This window comes from Mustela lutreola, chromosome 6 (genome assembly GCF_030435805.1).
Source record: "Mustela lutreola isolate mMusLut2 chromosome 6, mMusLut2.pri, whole genome shotgun sequence".
Lineage (NCBI taxonomy): Eukaryota > Metazoa > Chordata > Mammalia > Carnivora > Mustelidae > Mustela > Mustela lutreola.
Genome location: NC_081295.1, coordinates 158548124 through 158566382, shown reverse-complemented (window position 1 = coordinate 158566382; position 18259 = coordinate 158548124). Strand labels below are relative to the sequence as shown.

Genomic DNA, 18259 nt, shown 5'->3' with positions numbered 1-18259 from the left:
CCGCCAACAGTGTAGGAGGGTTCCCCTTTCTCCGCATCCTCGCCAGCATCTGTCATTTCCTGACTTCTTCACGTTAGCCATTCTGACTGGAGTGAAGTGGGATTGCACTGTGGTTTTGATTTGTTTTTCCCTGATGCTGGATGAAGTTCATGATTTTTCCATGTGTCTGTTGGCCATTTGGATGTCTTTTTTGGAGAAAGTTTGTTCATGCCTTCTGCCCATTTCGTAACTGGATCATTTACTCTTTGGGTGTTGAGTTTGCATTCTTTTTAGATTTTGGATACCAGCCCTTTATCTGATATGTCATTTGCAAATATTTTCTCCCTTTCCTTAGGTTGCCTTTTGGTTTTGACAACTGTTTCCTTTGCTGTGCAGAAGCATTTTATCTTGAGGAAGTCCCAATAGTTCATTTTTGCTTTTGTTTCCCTTGCCTTTGGAGACTATGTCCAGCAAGAAATTGCTGCGGCCAATGTTGAAAAGGTTGCTCCCTGAGTTCCCTCTAGGATTTTCGTGGAGTTTTGTCTCACATTGAGGTCTTTCATCTATTTCGAGTGTTTTTGTGTGTGGTGTAAGGAAATGGTCCAGTTTCATTCTTCTGCATGTGGCTGTCCAATTTTTCCCAAAACCATATATTGAATAGACTGTCTTCTCTCCATTGGATCTTCTTTCCTGTTTCATTGAAGATTACTTGACCATCCACTTCTAGGGTTTCTGTTCTGTTCCATTGATCTATATACCTGTTTTTGTGCCAGTACCACACTCTCTTGATGATTACAGCTTGGTAACAGAGCTTAAATTCCAGAACTGTGATGCCACCAGCTCTGATTTTCTTTTTCATATTTGACTATTTGGGGTCTTTTCTGGTTCCATACCAAGTTTTAGGATTGTTTGTTCCAGCCCTGTGAAAAATGCGATGGTATTTTGATGGGGATTATACTGAATTATACATTCAGTGTACTGTACACACATGCTCTGGGTAGCATACACATTTTATCAGTATTTGTTCTTCCAATCCATGGGCATGGAATGTTTTTCCATTTCCCTGTGTCTACCTCAATTTATTTCATGAGTATTCTGTAGTTTTTTGAGTACAAATCCTTTGCCTCTTTGGTTAGGTATATTCCAAAGTATCTTATGGCTTGGGTGCAATTGTAAATGGGCTTGACTCCTTAACTACTTTTCTTGTGTCTCACTGTTAGTGTATAGAAATGCAGTTGATTTCTGTGTATTGATTTTATATACTCTTTGCTGAATTGCGGTATGAGTTCTAGTAACTTGGGGGTAGCATTTTGGGTTTTCCACATAGAGTATCATGTCTTTGCAAAGAGAGAGTTTGACTTCATCTTTGCTGATTTAGATGCCTTTTATTTCTTTTTGTTGTCTGATTGGTAAGGCTAGGACTTTTAGTACTACGGTGAATAACAGTGATGATAGGGGACCTCCCTGCCATGTTCCTGACCTTAAGGTAAAAGCTCTCTTTTTTTTCCCGTTGAGAATGATAGTCACTGTGGGCTTTTTGTAGGTGGCTTTTGTGATACTGAGGTATGTTCCCTCTATCCCTACACTGTGAAGGGTTTTAATCAAGAAAGAATGCTCTATTTGATCAAATGCTTTTTCTGCATCAATTGAAAGGGTCATATGGTTCTTGTCCTTTCTTTTATACATGTATTGTATCACCCTGATTAATTTGCAGATCTTGAGCCAGGCTTGGAGCCCAGGCAAGAATCCCGATTCGTCATGGTGAATGATACTTTTTAAGTACAGTTGGATTCTTTTGGCTAGTATTTTGGTGAGAATATTTGCATCCGTATTCATCAGGGATATTGGGCTGTAATTCTCCTTTGTGGTGGGGTCTTTGTCTGCTTTTGGGGACAAGGTAGTGCTGGCCTCATAGAATGAGTTTGGAAATTTTCCTTCCATTTCTATTTTTTGAAACAGCTTCAGAAGAGTAGGTATTATTTCCTCTTTAAATGTTTGGTAGAATCCCCCTGGGAACCCATCTGGCCCTGGACACATGTGTTGGGAGATCTTTGATGACTGTTTCAATTTCCTTGCTGGTTATGGGTCTGTTCAAGTTTTTTATTTCTTCCAGTTTCAGTCTCATTGTTTATACATGTCTAGGAATGCATTCATTTCTTCCAGATGCCCATATTTTTGTGGGTGGGGATGTATTAGCTCCTAATATGTTATTATATTTGTCTGTATTTCCTTGGTGTTGGTCATGATCTCTCCCCTTTCCTTTATGGTTTTATTAATTTGTGTCCTTTACCTTTGGATAAGCCTGGCCAGAGGTTTTTCAATCTTATCGATTCTTTCAAAGAACCACCTTCTAGTTTTGTTGATCTGTTCCCCTGTTCTTCTGGTCACTATTTCATTGATTTCTGTTTTAATCTTTATTATTTCTCGTTTCCTGTTGCGTTTAGGCTTCATTTGCTTTTTTTCCGCCAGATCATTTAGGTGTATGGTTGGCTTTTGTGTTTGGAATTTTTCTAGTTTTCTTCAGAGTCTTGTAATGCTACATACTTCCCTCTAAGGACCACCTTTGCTGTTTTGAACTAATGCATTTTCATTCTCATTGGTTTCAGTGAATTGTTTAAGTTCCTTAATTTCCTGGTTGACCCCTTCATTCTTTTGCAGGATGCTCTTTAACCTCCAAGTGTTTGTGTTCCTTTCAAATTTCCTCTTGTGATTGAGTTCCAAAGCACTGTGGTGTGAAAATATGCAGGGGACAATCTCAGTCTTTTGGTACTGGTTGTGACCTGATTCGTGACCTGGTGTGGGATCTGTTTTGGAGAATGTCTCCTGTACACTCGAGAAGAATGAGTTTTCTGTTGTTTTAGGATGGAGTAGTCTGTATATATCTACAAAGTTTATCTGGTCCAATGTGTCATTCAAAGCTCTTGTTTCTTTTTGATCTTCTGTCTCATGACCTGTCCATTGCTGTGAGTGGAATGCTGAGGTCTCCTCATATTAATGTATTATTATCATCCTGTTACTTTATTTTGGGTATTCATTGTTTTATATAATCGGCTGCTCCCACTTTGGGGGCAGAGATATTTACAATTGCTAGATCTTCTCATTGGGTAGACCCTTTAAGCATGATGTAGTGTCTCTCTACATCTTTTACAATAGTATTTGGTTTAAAATCTCATTGATATGAGGTTCGCTACCCCAGCTTTTTTTTTTTTTTAAAGATTTTATTTATTATTTATTTATTTGTCAGAGAGAGAGCGAGCGCACAAGTAGGCAGAGGCAGAGGGAGAAACAGGCTCCCTGCCAAGCAAGGAGCCCGATGCGGTACTTGATTCCAGGATCCTGGGATCATGACCTGATCCGAAGGCAGTGTCTTAACCAACTGAGCCACCCAGGCATCCATACCCCAGCTTTCTTTTGAGGTCCATTGTGTGGTCAATGGTTCTCCATCCCCTCACTTTCCATCTGGAGGTGTCCTTAGTTTCAAAACGAGTCTGTTATAGACAGCACGTGGATGGTTCTTGCTCTTTTATCCATTCTGATACCCTGTGTTTTTTGATTGGAGTATTTAGCCCATTTACATTCATGCAACTATTGAAAGATACGAATTTACTGGCATTGTGTTTCCTGTAAAGTCCTTGTTTCTGTAGATTATATGTTTCTTTCTGGTCTCTGTGACTCTTGGGGTCTCTCTTCACTTACAGTATCCCCCTTAATATTTCTTGAAGGACTGGTTTGGTGTTCTGATATTTGTTCAGTTTCTGTCTGTTCTGGAAGCTCTTTATCTCTCCTCCATTCTGAATGGGAACCTTGCTGGCTAACATATTCTTGGCTGCATGTTTTTTTCATCCAGTACCCTGAATATGTCTTGCCAGCCCTTTCTGGCTTGCCTGGTTTCTGTGGACAGGCGTGATAGTATTCTGGTGTTCCTCTCTCCATATGTAAGAAACCTCCTCTCCCTAGTTGTTCTCAGGATAACTTATTTTTCTCTAATATTTCCAAGCTTTACTATTACATGTCAGGGTGTTGATCTATTTTTATTGATTTTGGGAGGGGTCTTCTCTGCTACTTGGACATGAATGCTTGCTTCCTTCCCCAGATTATGGAAATTCTCAGCCATGCTTTGCTCCAATGTACCTTCTAGCCCTCTCTATCTCTACACTTACTCTGGGATCCCAGTAATTCTGACATTGGTTCGTTACAAGGTATCGTTAAATCCTCAAAGCATTTCTTTATGGGCTATTGGCTGTCTTTCTCTCTTTTCCTCCTCTTTCTTCCTTCCAGTCATCCTGTCCTCTAGATCACTTGTTCTCTCTTCTGCCTCATTGACCCTAGCTGTTATAGCATCGGTTTAGACTGCATATCATTCATATTATTTTAAATTTCAACATGATTCAATCTCATTTCTACGCTTAGAGATTCTGTACTGTCATTTATGCATTTCTCAAGCCTTTCTATTACCTTTATAATTGTACCCTTAATTCCATCTCTGGTATCTTACCTATATTCACAACGATTAGCTCTGTTACAGGGAACATTGCCTCTAATTCTTTCTTTTGTTGTGAATTCCACCTTCTGGTCATTTTGCCCAGAGAAGGATGGGTGAGCAAATGAGCAGAGTCCAATTTATCAACCATGACCCTAGTAAAATATACCCTAGAAAAGTCTGAAGCCTCAACAGAAAAGCAAACAGTAGCAAAATGAAACAAAACCTAAAAAAAGGTGGGGGAGATTATAATCTCCCAGGGTGGACAAAGCAGGGTGACCCACTTGTTCCTGATTGAATTTTGGTCTCTGTGTTAGAAGACACCACCTCCCCAAAGTGCAAATAACACAAAGAATATATAATTGAATGGAGGGAACAAAGAACTAAAATGAAGCATATACCTTTAAAATGTAGATGTAAAAGTTAAACATGACTTAAAAACATAAGTTGGTAAAATAAGTACTTGAAAAAGCTAAAAAAAAAAGAAATGGAAACCTTTAGACTGAAAGTTGAATGGGTTGTGAGAAAACACCTGGAGCTCAGTGTACTAGTTTCCCCTGGTGCTGGAGGTGTACAGTCTTGTGGATCCATGAAGTCCTAGTCCACCTGTTCTTCCAGCCTGTCTTCTGCGGGGGGATATGCTGTGCTGCTTCTCTGGGGTCTTTGCATCCCTGGTTTTGCCCCGCCCCTTGTCAAGAGGCTGGGCTCAGTGTAAGCTGGTTGTCTGTGTGGTTTTTGTTCCCTGGAGGCTTTCTGTACCATGTCAGAGGGTCAGAGCAACAAGGGCTGTGCCCTGATTTCTGGCCTAGAACTGAAAGATTGTCGCCCCCCCTCTCCAGTCAGCCCTCTGGGACAAAGAGTTCCTTTTGTGGGTGCCAAACTTCATAGACTCTTGTGGCACATGCCCACTACAGTCCCCTGGGGGGAGTCCCAGGGATCTGCGAGTGCCACTGCCCTTTGTGTACTTGGGTCTGCTAGCTATTGCCAGCTCACACATACACCGTGCACTGCTGCGCCTGGGTCACAGCTGGGAGCGGTCCTACTGTCCTTTCCAGGGCCACCCCCACCCTGAGAGCTGTTGTCGCTCATGGGCACAGCTCTTTGACCCCTCCCAGGGGATGGTAAATGGCCTGCAAGTTCTAGTCCTTTTCAGGATGCTCAGGGAAAGAGTGGTCACCTGACTGGTCCAGCTCACAGTTTATGGTGAGCCAAGCTGAGAGTCCCTCTTGGGCTTGGTGACCATAACCAGTTTCCCTGCTCCACTGCTTGGCGACTCTACCGGCTCAGGCTCCCCTATTCCGTCTGTGTCTCCTGGGATCCTGAAACCACAATGCCTCACCTAGAATTCTGCCCTTTTCATCCCCCGAGCCCCTTTCAGAGAACGATGTCTCTCATTGGAGCAGTTTCTAAGGGTTCTGATTTTGTGCTTCCGATGTTCTGTCACTTTCCAGGAGCCAGCTTATGGAGGCTCCCTCTCCGCTCCGTTGATCTTCTGGTGACTCCTCGCAGATTCAGGACTTTGCACGTCCTACCTTGTAAAAAGCAGTCACTGTTTTAGTTGTGGAGATCCAGATATATTTTCTTATATCTTAGGCTGAATTCATGGGCATTCATAACCCTTTGATAGATATCCAGCTAGATTCAAGGAACCAAATTTAATTAGGTCCCCTACATTTTTGCCATCTTGCCTCGCCTTGAAAAGATAGTCTTTTAAAAAATTGTCCCGTTGCAATCAGAGATCAACACATACCAACATCCAAAAGTATTTTCATCTGGATCTCCTTATCTCATATTATACACTCAAAAGGGATCTCAGACCTAACTGCTAAACTCTAAGAACTCTAGAAGAAAATTTAAAATTGGGTATTTTAAAAAAAATGGGTATTCTCCTCCAATTTCTCTATAGGTAAAATACCTATTTAAAAAGTAGGATTTTTTTTTTTTGTTTTTAGAAATTGTCAAGCTAATCTTAAAACTTATATGGGAATACAAGGGACTGAGAATAGCTAAAACAGATTTGTTTAAAAAAAAAGAAATTGTATACTCTGATTTCAAAACTCATTATGACCTTGAGAGACAAAAACAGTGTCGTAGTGATGTAAGGATAGACAAATAGAGCAATGGAACATAATGGAAATATCCACAAATAAAGACTTATATTTATAAGTTTTTCCAAATTGACCTTTGAGAGTGGATGAATATTTTCTCCCAATCATCAATAAAGGAAAAGTCACAGTAGGTTTCTGAGCGAATTTGGTTTACATTTCTGAAGCAATATTCTAGATGTCAAAGCAGTTTAACAAGCACCTTCCTGGGGACCATTAAAGAGACAGGAGCAAAGAGCCTGTGAGTGCAGAAGGCAGAGCCTGCTTCCTTCTCCAGGAAGGATTCAGCAAGGCAATGAGCTTCCCAAGACTGCGCATCAGCGAGGGAGTCACACGGGGAGGTCTGAGATGTGTGTATCTGAGTGTGTATCTAAGATGTTTGTTTTGTGTCCTTGTGAGGTCTTCATGACCTTTTACCTTGGCTGGTTTCCTGAATTTGTCGAAGGGCAGATGGAAAGCGATCCTCCCACCTCTGAAAACATTTACTGTGGCACAGAGGGAAAAACGCCGGACTGACAGTGTGCTAGGAAGCAGGGTGGAGGTCAGGTCCTGGGGAGAAGTCCTAGCTGTGACTCAGCGGGGGACAGCCCTTGCCGCGCCCCTTGGCGTGGAAAGGAACTGCACAGGGAAGGGAGGAGGGAAAGAGAGAGGTCAATGTCTAGGCTTGCTATTCTGATTCCTCGAAGGGACAGTGTTTCTCAGAATCCAGATCTGGCTGGGTAGGGAAGCCCCTGAATCACTGACTCCTGGGAGCATCTGAGGCTGGCCCTTGAGGTAGCTCCCTGCTGGAGATCCCTGTGGCTGAGGCGAGTGACACAGTGGCACCGTTAACCCTCCCAGTCCTGGGCGGGCTGCCATCCTTCCCCAGCCTCGGCCTGCTGCACTCACAGGCTCTTTGCCCGTGGCTGCCCTGTGGTCTAGGCAGGTCCCCCCACCAGGGAGGCTCCTACCCGCATATGGGCCCAGACTCTCCTTGCTCATTCCTCACAAGGCTCCTCGAAGGCTCTGCTTTCCTTGGTCTGTCTGTACTCCTTCCCTGATGTGTGCCCTCCCTGTAACGCAAAGCTGCGCATGTCAAGCCCCCCTTCCTTTCCACTGGGAGGAGATGAGCAGAAGGACAGCCGTCGAGATATGCACCTGAAGACTTGCTCACCTGCTCCTCCCGATGTGATTGTGGGTGAGCTCACTGCGTGCTGCGCAGTGGGGAAACGGACACTTACCTCATTAGAAAGCTAGAACAGTGCATCAGGGGCCATTTACGAACACCTTGTGCAGCTCCTGAACTCTAGCAAGTACTCGTTAAGTGTTATTTTCCAATTTCTTAATTTACTTACTTACTCTTTTTTTTTTTTTTTTTTTTTAGTTCATTCATGCATTCGGTAAATGCTAAGTATTTCATGTACCAGATAGTATGCCTGGGAAGTGCTAGAGATCCAAGTTAGTCAAGACACAATCATGGACCCCCTGCCCCAGGTCTCCAGTGTTTCATGGGGGCAAGTAGACAAATAAGCAGATGATCTTCCTGCTGGAGACACTTGCTCTGAGGGGCTTGGGGAGGGTGAACAATTGCACAGAGGATGGCACATGACCCAGACTGGGACAGGAGCTAGGGAAGGCTTCCTGGAGGAGGCACAGCTTACATCTTTTATCTGTGTAATCCCTGACACTGGGTAGAGCTGGAAGGAGATGCATGCTTTGTGACCTGGTGGCAGGGAACTCGGAACCGTGCACAGAAGCTGCTAGACTTGCAGATCTGCCGCTCGGATCAGGGCTGCGGGTACAGCTCTGACAGACACCATCCTGAGAAACGTGGTTCCTGGGCTCTCCGGGCAGGAGCTTCTCTCGAGGTTCCCTGCTTGCCCAGAAAAGAGATCATTGCCCCAAGATGGTGTAGGCTGCCCAGGCAGGAAGACTAGAAGGGGGAGGTGGAGCAGAATGACTTCATGCTAAGCAGCTCTAGATGCCTCCTCTCGGCTTCCCTTTCCAGGAAGGAGGCAAAGGCCCAAGAAGGTAACGGGCGCAGATGAAATGTGGAGTGAGGAGCCTGGGCTCCTGAGCTTCCCCTCTCTTCCTGCTGTGGACCTGCTCCCTGCCGCTGTCCACCCGCTCTGACCTTTTCTGCTCGGTTACTGGTGATGTTTCAGAATCCGCAGATCCCATTGGGCGCTGCATGCGTGGTGGGGGGCACCAGCTGCAGATCCAAGATCACAGTCTTGGTTTCTGCACAGAGAGGCTGGTAGGAGCCTGGAGAAGCCTTGAAGGGAGACTGGCAGGGGCCGCGGTTTCCTGTCTGTTGCATCAGACACTCTTCTCCCTCCCTACTCATCCTATGTGTTTGAAGGAGCGTTTATCCCAAGGTACACTCAAATACAAATTTTCCAAGTTTATGGGCATCTGATAAGAGCTTCATATAGGAGAACCTGATTTATGTTGAGTTTTCTGAAAGCCTGAACTGGTTCTTGGATCCCATTACTCTACATAGGCACTTCTAGAAACCCACGTTCTCCAGGATGGAAATTCCTGCAGTAAAATGGGATCATTTGACATCTACCGGTGCTGAAGATACAGTAAATGGCCGCTAAGGACACAGCAAAGAAGATAGTGTCATTTTTTTTAAATTTTTTATTTTTTATAAACATATATTTTTATCCCCAGGGGTACAGGTCTGTGAATCACCAGGTTTACACACTTCACAGCACTCACCAAAGCACATACCCTCCCCAATGTTCATAATCCCACCCCCTTCTCCCAAACCCCGCCCCCCAGCAACCCTCAGTTTGTTTTGTGAGATTAAGATAGTGTCATTTTTATGGGATTTTTTTACTTTGGAAAAATTGGGAGCTCCTTTCATAAAGGCTTTCTTGGAGAATGTGATTTGTGGCGCTGTCCTGGGAGTTTGGGGGAAGACAGGGATTCCTCTGGAATGTTAGGAGGATCAGAGTAGTAAATAAATTCTCTGAGGGCACACGGCCTGTGCCCTCCCTCTTGTCTGATCCAAACCTCCAGAGCCAGGGAGGAAGGAGCAGCATGGGTGTGTGTGAGATCAGAGAGCACAGGGAGTAGGGAGTGTTAGCAGTAAAGGCAGGGAAACAGAGTCACCGCAGTGTGAGAGCCGATGCGTATTCTGCTTCATGGGAGGTGGGCTTGGCCCTTGACTGTTGGGCCAGGATTGTTCTAAGTACTGGATCTGGGCTGCCAGTTCTGGGCCAGGAATGGAAGTGTGCTAGAGAGCTCAAGACCCAGGGATGTAAGGGCCGTTTTACAAGCTGTGTTCTGAATTCTCATCAGTCATTTCATGTTCACTGGAAAACAAACATCTCAGGTGGTGAACAGACTTGCCCAAGTTAAGGGAGCAAGTGGCACCCCGGGAATGAGATTCCCGTCTCCTCTCAGAGTAGGCTGTGTATCCTGTGTGATCTGGAGGCATGCCTCCCACTCTGCCCAGCTGGTGTGAACAGTCTGGTCACGGTGTCATCACTCCTCAGGTACTCCCACCTCCTCTCCTGAGCCTCACACTCTGCCCGGCTGGTGTGAACGGGCTAGTCATCTCATGACTCCTCACAGACTGTACATCTTCTCCTGGGCCTCCCACTCTGCCTGGCTGGTGTGAACCAGCTGATCACGGTCTGATCAACTCTCATGGACTCCTGTGTCTTCTCCTGGGCCTCCCACTCTGCGTGGCTGGTGTGAACCAGCTGATCACGGTCTCATCACCCCATGGACTCCTGTGTCTTCTCCTTGGCTGCCCACTCTCCCCAGCTGGCATGAACAGGTGGTCACGGTCTCTTCACTCCTCACGGACTCTACATCCTCTCCTGGGCCTCCCACTCTGCCTGGCTGGTGTGAACAGGCTGCTCATGGTCACATCATTTCTCCTGGACTCTACATCCTCCCCTGGGCACCCTTGCTCTCAGGAAAGCCCCTGAGTGATGCATGGGGCAGGTTCTCAAAAGCAGCAGGAGAGGACCATCAAGTAGTAAAGGTCTTAAAGTGGGTGAGGGCCCAAGGCTGTAGGCTGGGCAGTCATAAGTCATGACTGGGAGTGCTGAGTTGTTAAGTGGGGACGTTCTCCAGAGAGAAGGACCATCCTATGTTTGGAAGAGGAGGGCGGGTAGAATGGATGAGAGGAATGTTTTGATCAAAGAGTATTCTCTGTGTGTATGACTCTGTCCAAGCGAAAGTGAAAGAAAATACATGACATCATGGCAGAGCAAAGGGCATGGGCACAGTGGCTCAGGCAGGGGATTTCCAGCTCAGCTCGTACATAAGCTGGGCGCCAGTCCTACTCCTCAGCCTCCTGTGTCTGCTCTGTTGGCTGTAGACATGGCATCTGGTACTTCCTGCCTCCATGTAAGCTGGGGTTGAAAAGTGGGGATGCGGAGAGGGGAAGCACCGCCAAGGGTTGGGGAGTGATTTCAGGAGTCCACGAGGGACAGAGCTCGGGGAGGTGGGGGCAGAGTGGTTGGGAAGGCGTCCTGCAGGGGCTGAGACAGGCTCTGATCGCTATAGAAGCTGAAGGAAGGTTCTGGGAATAGAAGTGCCTCGTTTGGCTCCTCAGGGCTCTTCTGTGTCAGGCCCGACTGGGCCCTGTTACAGGAGGATGGTGGGAAGTGGGAGTGGGCTTTGGGCCCACAGGGCTGGATTTGAACCTATGGAAATATTTTCTGGGGCCTTTTCTCCTCCTTTTGATTAGGGTCCCTGGGCTCTTCAACACCTTCTCCTCCCAAAAGAGAGGTACACAAAACTCCTTCACTCTAAGGTGTTAATGACCAGATCCGTGAGCCTTTGAGGAGCGCGTGCAGTACATGTGGGCTGGCATCGGGGGGCTGCTTAGCACAGAGGGGCGTCTGTCCTGTGAGGAAATGTCTGTGACGTCCAGACTGCAAAGATGGTTTTGAATAGAGCAGGACGGAGGCCCTGCCAGGCTTGCCAGCGACAACACAGGGTGCACTGCCAGCTTCAGACTATGGAAGGAAGACCTCGATCTGGCTGTACCTTCTGTGGGTGAGGCCCTGGTCTAGCTGCAGGAGACCATATTCTGCAATAGGTAGATAGAAACACGCAGGAAGTCCAGGGGAACAAGTCACACTGAACGCAGTGTCACCATAACGTGTGAGTCATTACACGGTCGTAGGACAGTAAGAAAGAAACCCGGAGTCCGGAGAGTATGTGTCCCGTCCAGGGTAGTCTTGGAGGGCAGTGATGAGCGTCCCATGAGCTGACGAGTCGATAATTCTCTTCGGGAGCTGTTTTTAGCGTCCAGTATGTAACTGTGCGTGCTCTGTGATCGGATTTAGTTTTGGACATTCGACGACCTCTGTCTGGGTCGGAGGCGTGCGAAATGTGGGAAGTCACTGATGACGCTGGCATGAATGAGAGGCGTGGCTGCAAAGGAAAACAATGATTTTCCTGCGTTAAAAGCTTGAGATTCCCCAAGAGAAGTTCCACAAAAGGGAGGGACAGAGCCTGTTGTATAGGAGCTGGAGGACCAGGCAGGCAGGGAGGGCGGGGCCGGGCACTGAGGGGACAGTGGTGTCAAGGTGGCAGGCGTTCCAGGCACCTTGATTTGCGGTCTCTTGGCCTTCGTTGTCCAGGTGACGGTCTCTTCTGAGGGAAGGACATCCATGACCTTCGCTGCTAACTCGGATGACACAGTGAGGAAGATCAAAGAACACGTCCGGGCGAAGACCAAGATTCCTGTGCAGGACCAGGTCCTGTTACTGGGCTCCAAGATGCTGAAGCCCCAGAGGAGGCTGTCGTCTTACGGCATTGACAAGGAGACGACCATCCACCTCACTCTGAAGGTGGTGACGCCCAGTGATGAGGAGCTGCCCGTGACTCTGGTGCAGTCCTGTGATGGGGGTCAGAGGCACCTCCTCCAGGTGCGAAGGTCCAGCTCAGTGGCCCAGGTGAAACAGATGATCGAGACCAAGACCGCGATCGCGCCTGAGCAACAGATTGTGACTTGCAATGGCAAGAGGCTGGAAGACGGGAAGAGCATGGCGGATTACGGCGTCAGACGGGGCGCTTCACTCTGGCTGGCAGACTACTGCATTGGGGGGTGAGCCCGCTGATAGCTCTCACTCCCCCCACATCCTTTGATGATTTCCCCAAATTAACAAGAAAGAGAAAGATGGAAAGTTAGGGGTGACGTGGGAAGGAAGACTGCAGAAAAGTTTCTAACTCCATGATTTTTTGATCGAACACAGTTGATTAGGTGTCTGCATTGTATATATTACTGAAAATAGAAAACAATATTTTAAGGCACAGTAGAGACAGCATCAAAGCCAGCTTGGAATTCAATCCTTTCCCTCGTCCCTCTGATTTTTAGAAAAATTCCTATTTCTTCCGTCCAACAGGATAGTAAGTTCCACATTGGGATCCAGGTTCCCCTAACTCCTGTGTTCCCACCGGCATATTTCATCTGTAATATCACTCAGTATGTTGAATTAAATTGAATTTCTGATTGTAGAGAACAGTGAAAGGATTTATATTGAAGTGTGTTAATTCCTCTGGTATGATTACAGTCTAAGTAATAAAGAATTTAGAAATTCAACTAAACTGTCTTCTCTGTCCTTATTTAACGTTGTTCGGCAGGAAATGACCCCGGCGCGGTGCGCCATCTCACGCTCTACGCCCCACGCTGAGTCCAGCTGTTCTTACTTCTGGAGATGATGGTGCGCGTGGATGACACCTCCCCTGGGGACTCAGATTTTGTTCTCCAGTGTGCGGGGGTCCCTGGGGAAGGTGTGGTCGTGGAGCCGTCTCTGTCCTACCTGCGTTCGGGTCTGGCAGGTCTTCTCTGGGGTGGGGGCATCTTTCAGGTGGGGGCTCTCAGTTGGTCTCTGGGTTGACTCCGGAGGCTGTGCCCGGGTTCTGGCTGACAGAGCCTTTTCCTGGCTCCCTCCTGCACCGCCCACCTCTGTGTCTGCTCCTCCCTCAGGAATGTGGATCTTCCTGTATCTTCCTCACTCACTCCTTTGTCACTGTCCCTCTTGTGTCTCATGACTGGTCAAGAACACATTTTTCGCACCATCTTAGACATGCCTTGCCCCTTCTGCTCTTTAAACTTGCTCAAGAACCACCTCGTGCAGAAGAGAATCCAGCTGAATCCCAGTGGCACCACCCCTACTTAGGGGAATTCCTTGTTCTGCTTTGGGCTCCAGTGCTCTTGGTGGCACTAGTGACCTGGTTAGGTGGGCATTAGGTTGGACTGATTTCCCTGGACGAGCAACTGCGGCTCCTTGTTTTGGATGGGTCTCCGGCAGGGTAGAGTCTGGGATTGCTCTGTCAACTTGGGGGACTCCTGAGGCCAGACACTGTGGGGTCTTCACGGTGTGCGCCATCAGACTGGGGGAGAGGGAACGTTAGTTGTCCTGCCGTACAGGGTGTTACCAGCGTGTGGACTCTCCGGGCATTGTCACTGGACCCCTGAGGACGGGGAAGGTCCTCTCGAAATCATGCCTTCTCTCTTCATCAGCTTAAGATCCAGCCGGCAGGCCACTTCCCCTCCCTGAACCTGTATATGCAGCATAGCGGGATTTGCCCTGAAGCAGAGGAACACTGGGGAGGGGAGCGGAGAATGGGGCCTCCCCATGGACCTCCGACTCCCTGAGGACACATGTTGCCCATTCTCACAGGGAAACGGACAGGCCGAGGGCTCGCTGCCTTCCCAATGCACATTCCCATCCGTGGCCCGCGGCTCACCCCTTCCTCCCGCCCCCGCCCCGCACTCACCGCCCAGCCTGCCCTCCCCCCACACTGCGCAGGAGCTTCCTGGCGGCCCCCTTCACGTGCTTGTTCCTGAGGGTGTAGATGAGCGGGTTGAGCGCCGGGGTGACCACGGTGTAGAAGAGCGAAACGAACTTGCCCCGGCCCTGGTCGTAGCGGCGCGTGGGCTGTAGGTAGGTGTAGATGGCCGAGCCGTAGAAGAGGCAGACGGCGGTCAGGTGGGACCCGCACGTGCCCAGCGCTTTGCTGCGGCCGCCCCGGGAGCGCATGCCGCAGATGGCGCGGGCCACGGCGCCGTACGAGGCCAGGATGACGGCGGACGGCAGCAGCAGGATGACCACGCGCGCAGCGAACATCCGGCGCTCGGTGGCGTCGCGGTCACCGCCACAGGCCAGCTGCAGCAGCGCGGGGAGCTCGCAGATGAAGTGGTCCAGCCGGCGGGGCGCGCACAGCGGCCGTGCGGCCAGGAGCGCGCTCTGCGCGGCGGAGTTGGCCAGGCCGCCCAGCCAGGAGGCGCAGGCCAGCGCGCGGCACCGGCGCGGGGAGGCGAGCTCGGCGTGGTGCAGCGGGTGCACGACGGCGGCCGCGCGGTCCAGCGCCATCACCGCCAGCAGCAGGCACTCCACGGAGCCCAGCGCCAGCGACGTGCACAGCTGGGCCAGGCAGCCCGCGCGGGGCAGCCACAGCTCCGCGCCGCACAGGCTGGCCAGCAGCGCGGGCGCCACGCTCGTCGTGAAGCCCGCGTCCACCAGCGCCAGGTGGCCCAGGAAGTAGTACATGGGTGTGTGCAGGCGCGGGTCGCGCACGGCCAGCAGCACGAGGGTCGAGTTGCCCGCCAGGGTCAGGAGGTAGCAGAGCAGGACGAGGGCGAAGAGGCCAGGCTGCAGCGCGGGCCAGTCGGAGAAACCCAGCAGGAGGAAGCGCTCCCCGGTGCTGTGGTTGGCCTGCGGGAGGAAACTCCCAGAGGGTTTGGAAGGAGGCTGAGCCAGGGTGAGTTTACCCCCAGGGAGCTAAAGAGAGCCCTCCCCCGGGGGCCTGGCCATCGGGGAGCTGGCTGGGAGCGAGGGGCCCGCGGGGCGGGGATCGGTTGGGAGGGAGCGGAGTCGCTCTCAATACAGACGGGAGTCCTAGCCCTACCTCAGCACAGCTTGGCTGATGAATTATTTACCAGACTCTATCGGGGAGAAGGAATTTCCACTTGTTGGAAGAGCAGACTTAGACCGGAGAGGGAAGATTGCCCAAGGTCACAGCTAGTGAGTGGCCCGTGGGGCTTGTAGTCGGGCTTGTCTCCTTTCCAAATCTGTGCGTTTTCTGCTCCTCGCTGGCTTCTCACTGCACTCCTCCGGTCCAAGCAGGAATCTGATCTCCCTCCCATAGACTAGTCCTTCAGATACTGGAAGACAGAGCCCCCCCCCCCCCCCCCCTGCCCCCAGCCTCCCTCCCTCCTTCCAAAGTGTGTAGTGCTTGTGAGTAAGTGCAGTGCCCTAGGCTGGGTAGATCTGTTACTTAGGAGATGAGAACTGTCTATGGCCTTCTTTGTTTCAGGGATTCTACTTTGGAGAATACAACCATTAGCGCTGACTACTGAGTGCTGCTCTGTGGGGAGTCTGTGTTCTAGGCTGTCACCATCATCCATGCCTCTCTGGCTTCTCCCCGCGTGGTGGTCATGATCTGGGGGCCTTGAAGCCCAGAGTCCTCCGGCAGAACAGGAAGCTAGAAGCCCTGGGTCCCACCAGCGTAATTGCCCTGGGGCAGCTGGATTATTTGATATGGGGAAGTCACTGCATCTCCCTTGCCTTCCTGTTCCACGTGTAAGAGGAGGAGTCTGACCTAGATGGTCTCCAGGGCTCCTGTCTTATAGCCTGGCTCTCACTGGCAAAAAAAAAAAAAAAAAAAAAAAATTGTCCTTGAGTGAAAAGGGGACCCAACACAGAAGGCTTTAACCCTGCAGAGTGACACTGAGTCGCATTTCCTAATGGTACAGAAACCATACGGTAGATGCGAGGACTCAATGTTACAGCGAAATCTCGCTCCTGCACACTTCCTGGCAGGGGTGCGGAGATAGATAAACTTTGTAGTCACTATTCTGAGTTTAAAAATCACGAGGCCCTAATTTTCTTTAAAATGTTTCAGGGAAATCTCTTTCCCCCAGAGCACGTCGTGCTTATTGGGATCCATTTATGCTCAGGAGATGGAACCGGTGTTCGTGGTGTGAGTCAGAGCAAGGGCGGGGGCGTCAGACCGCCGAGCTCCAGTCTCGGCTCTGCCATCGCCCAGCGGAACGACCCTGGGCACGCGGCTTCACCTGCCCGTGGCTCCGTGTCCTACTTGAAAGTGGACTGGGTGGGGGGGTGAAGCACGGAGAGCTCTCAGAACAGGCCCGGGACCGAGTGGGCGTCTCGTAAGTGCTCGCTCTTCCCATCTGCACCTGCGAGTCAGGAGAGGTCTGTGGGCGCTCCCACTCCGGTCAGGGCCAGAGCCGGCTGTGAGTTCAGGTCTTTTTATTGACGAACTCTGGTCTTGACTCACCTGCAAGTGAGGCAATACTCCTGTCCTAAGAGGAAGGTAGGCGGGCGGCTGAGGTTAAACAGCTTGCCCGGGCTACACTGTTTGTAAATGCTTGTCAGGATTTCACCCAAAGCTCCCTAATTCCAAGAGCCTTGCTTTACATCTGTGCACATATGTTTAAGCCGGGCTCTACCCTGCCAGAGGCTGCGGAGGATGGAGGACCTGCGAACCCCGAGCTTGCTGCAGAGCACGGGGGCCTCGGGGAGAGGAATACAGGCAAGAGCTGGCATTCAGGCTTGGGGCCCAAAGGTGCAAGAGACGTTGTTCTAGAGAGTCCAGTTTTCTAAGTCTGGGATCACGTAGACACACACCCGTTCAGCCAGCCAGGCCCTTAACAGTTCCCCTCCAGACACACCAAACCCCAAAACCAGGCGCAGAACAGTAAAATCACACAACCAACACCAGTACCCCAGGACACACACATTCCCGAATACTCAGACACATATGTGCACATACGTGTCCCCTCATCACACCCTGAGGCTTCCAGAAGGCAAATCTGTCATCAGAATATTCCAGGATGTGTCCCCAAACCTCATTCGGTATTCTAGAACGTGCACGTCACCTACAAGACCATCTTCCTACCTTCATGTCCGGGTCTCGGGCACTGATGTTCCGCCGCTTCTTTCCAGATGATCAGTCGGTCTGTTGCGTCCGCTCCGGATCCTCAGAGTTGGAGATGGCCGTGGTGGGGGATGAACGAGCGAATGGCATGACTGTTGATCTCGAGACTGGGTGCCTGCGGTCAGAGCCAGGTCCTTCTTTCGGGAACAGGACATGGAGTGGCGAGCCCTTGCTTGTCAGCTGAGGAGTGAACACAAGGTCTTCAGCACAGAAGCCGGCCCGGTCTGGAGAAGCACCGAGATTCTGGCAGAGTGGCGGTGTCTGTTCCCAGAGAGCCGGCACCAGGGTGAGACCAGGCAAGGACCGGCATCTTGGGCTGGTCACAGGTCACCGGTGGCTGCAGCTGGCCGCGGAAACTGCCTTCCGGATTCTGAAGGCTCCGGAGCCGTGCAGCGGGGATGTTGGTGAGCCGCTCACTGGAGAGGAGGCAGGGGAAGCGATTCTCCCTGCTGTTGAGCAGAGAGAATGAGGCCCTGGGGAACCCCTGTCCCACTCCCATAATGAGCACCTGTGCGGATTTGTCCAGAGGAGTCCCCCAGGGCAAGGAGAGGAACATTCTGGAGGGAAAGGCCCTGGAGGGTGGTGTGTCCCTGGCTGCGTGGAGGCCAGAGGCAGCCCCGGCTTTCTCCCCAGCCCCTGTTCTCCTAGCATAGTGCTGTAGGGTATTGTTCTGGGGACGAGGGACCTTGAGCAGCTGCATGACCTCAGTGACTCTCAGGGTCAGTATGAAAATGGGGGAGACAGTTCTCGTCTGTGGGAGGGGCTTGAGGTCTGG

General features: G+C 50.1%; 2 protein-coding genes across 2 annotated transcripts; one reads left to right on the top strand and one right to left on the bottom strand.

Moving 5' to 3' along the window:
- Positions 1–10756: 10756 nt before the first annotated feature.
- LOC131834846 (ubiquitin D-like) lies at positions 10757–13125 on the top strand. The gene is made up of 2 exons (XM_059179536.1): positions 10757–10914; positions 12159–13125. The coding sequence occupies exons 1-2, from the start codon at positions 10759–10761 to the stop codon at positions 12627–12629; spliced, it is 627 nt and encodes a 208-aa protein (XP_059035519.1). The 5' UTR covers positions 10757–10758; the 3' UTR covers positions 12630–13125.
- Positions 13126–14263: 1138 nt separating this feature from the next.
- LOC131834758 (putative olfactory receptor 2I1) lies at positions 14264–17451 on the bottom strand. The gene is made up of 2 exons (XM_059179386.1): positions 17446–17451; positions 14264–15275 (listed from the first exon to the last, which is right to left on the bottom strand). Exons 1-2 carry the CDS (start codon positions 17449–17451, stop codon positions 14298–14300), a joined length of 984 nt encoding a protein of 327 aa, XP_059035369.1. The 3' UTR covers positions 14264–14297.
- Positions 17452–18259: the final 808 nt, after the last annotated feature.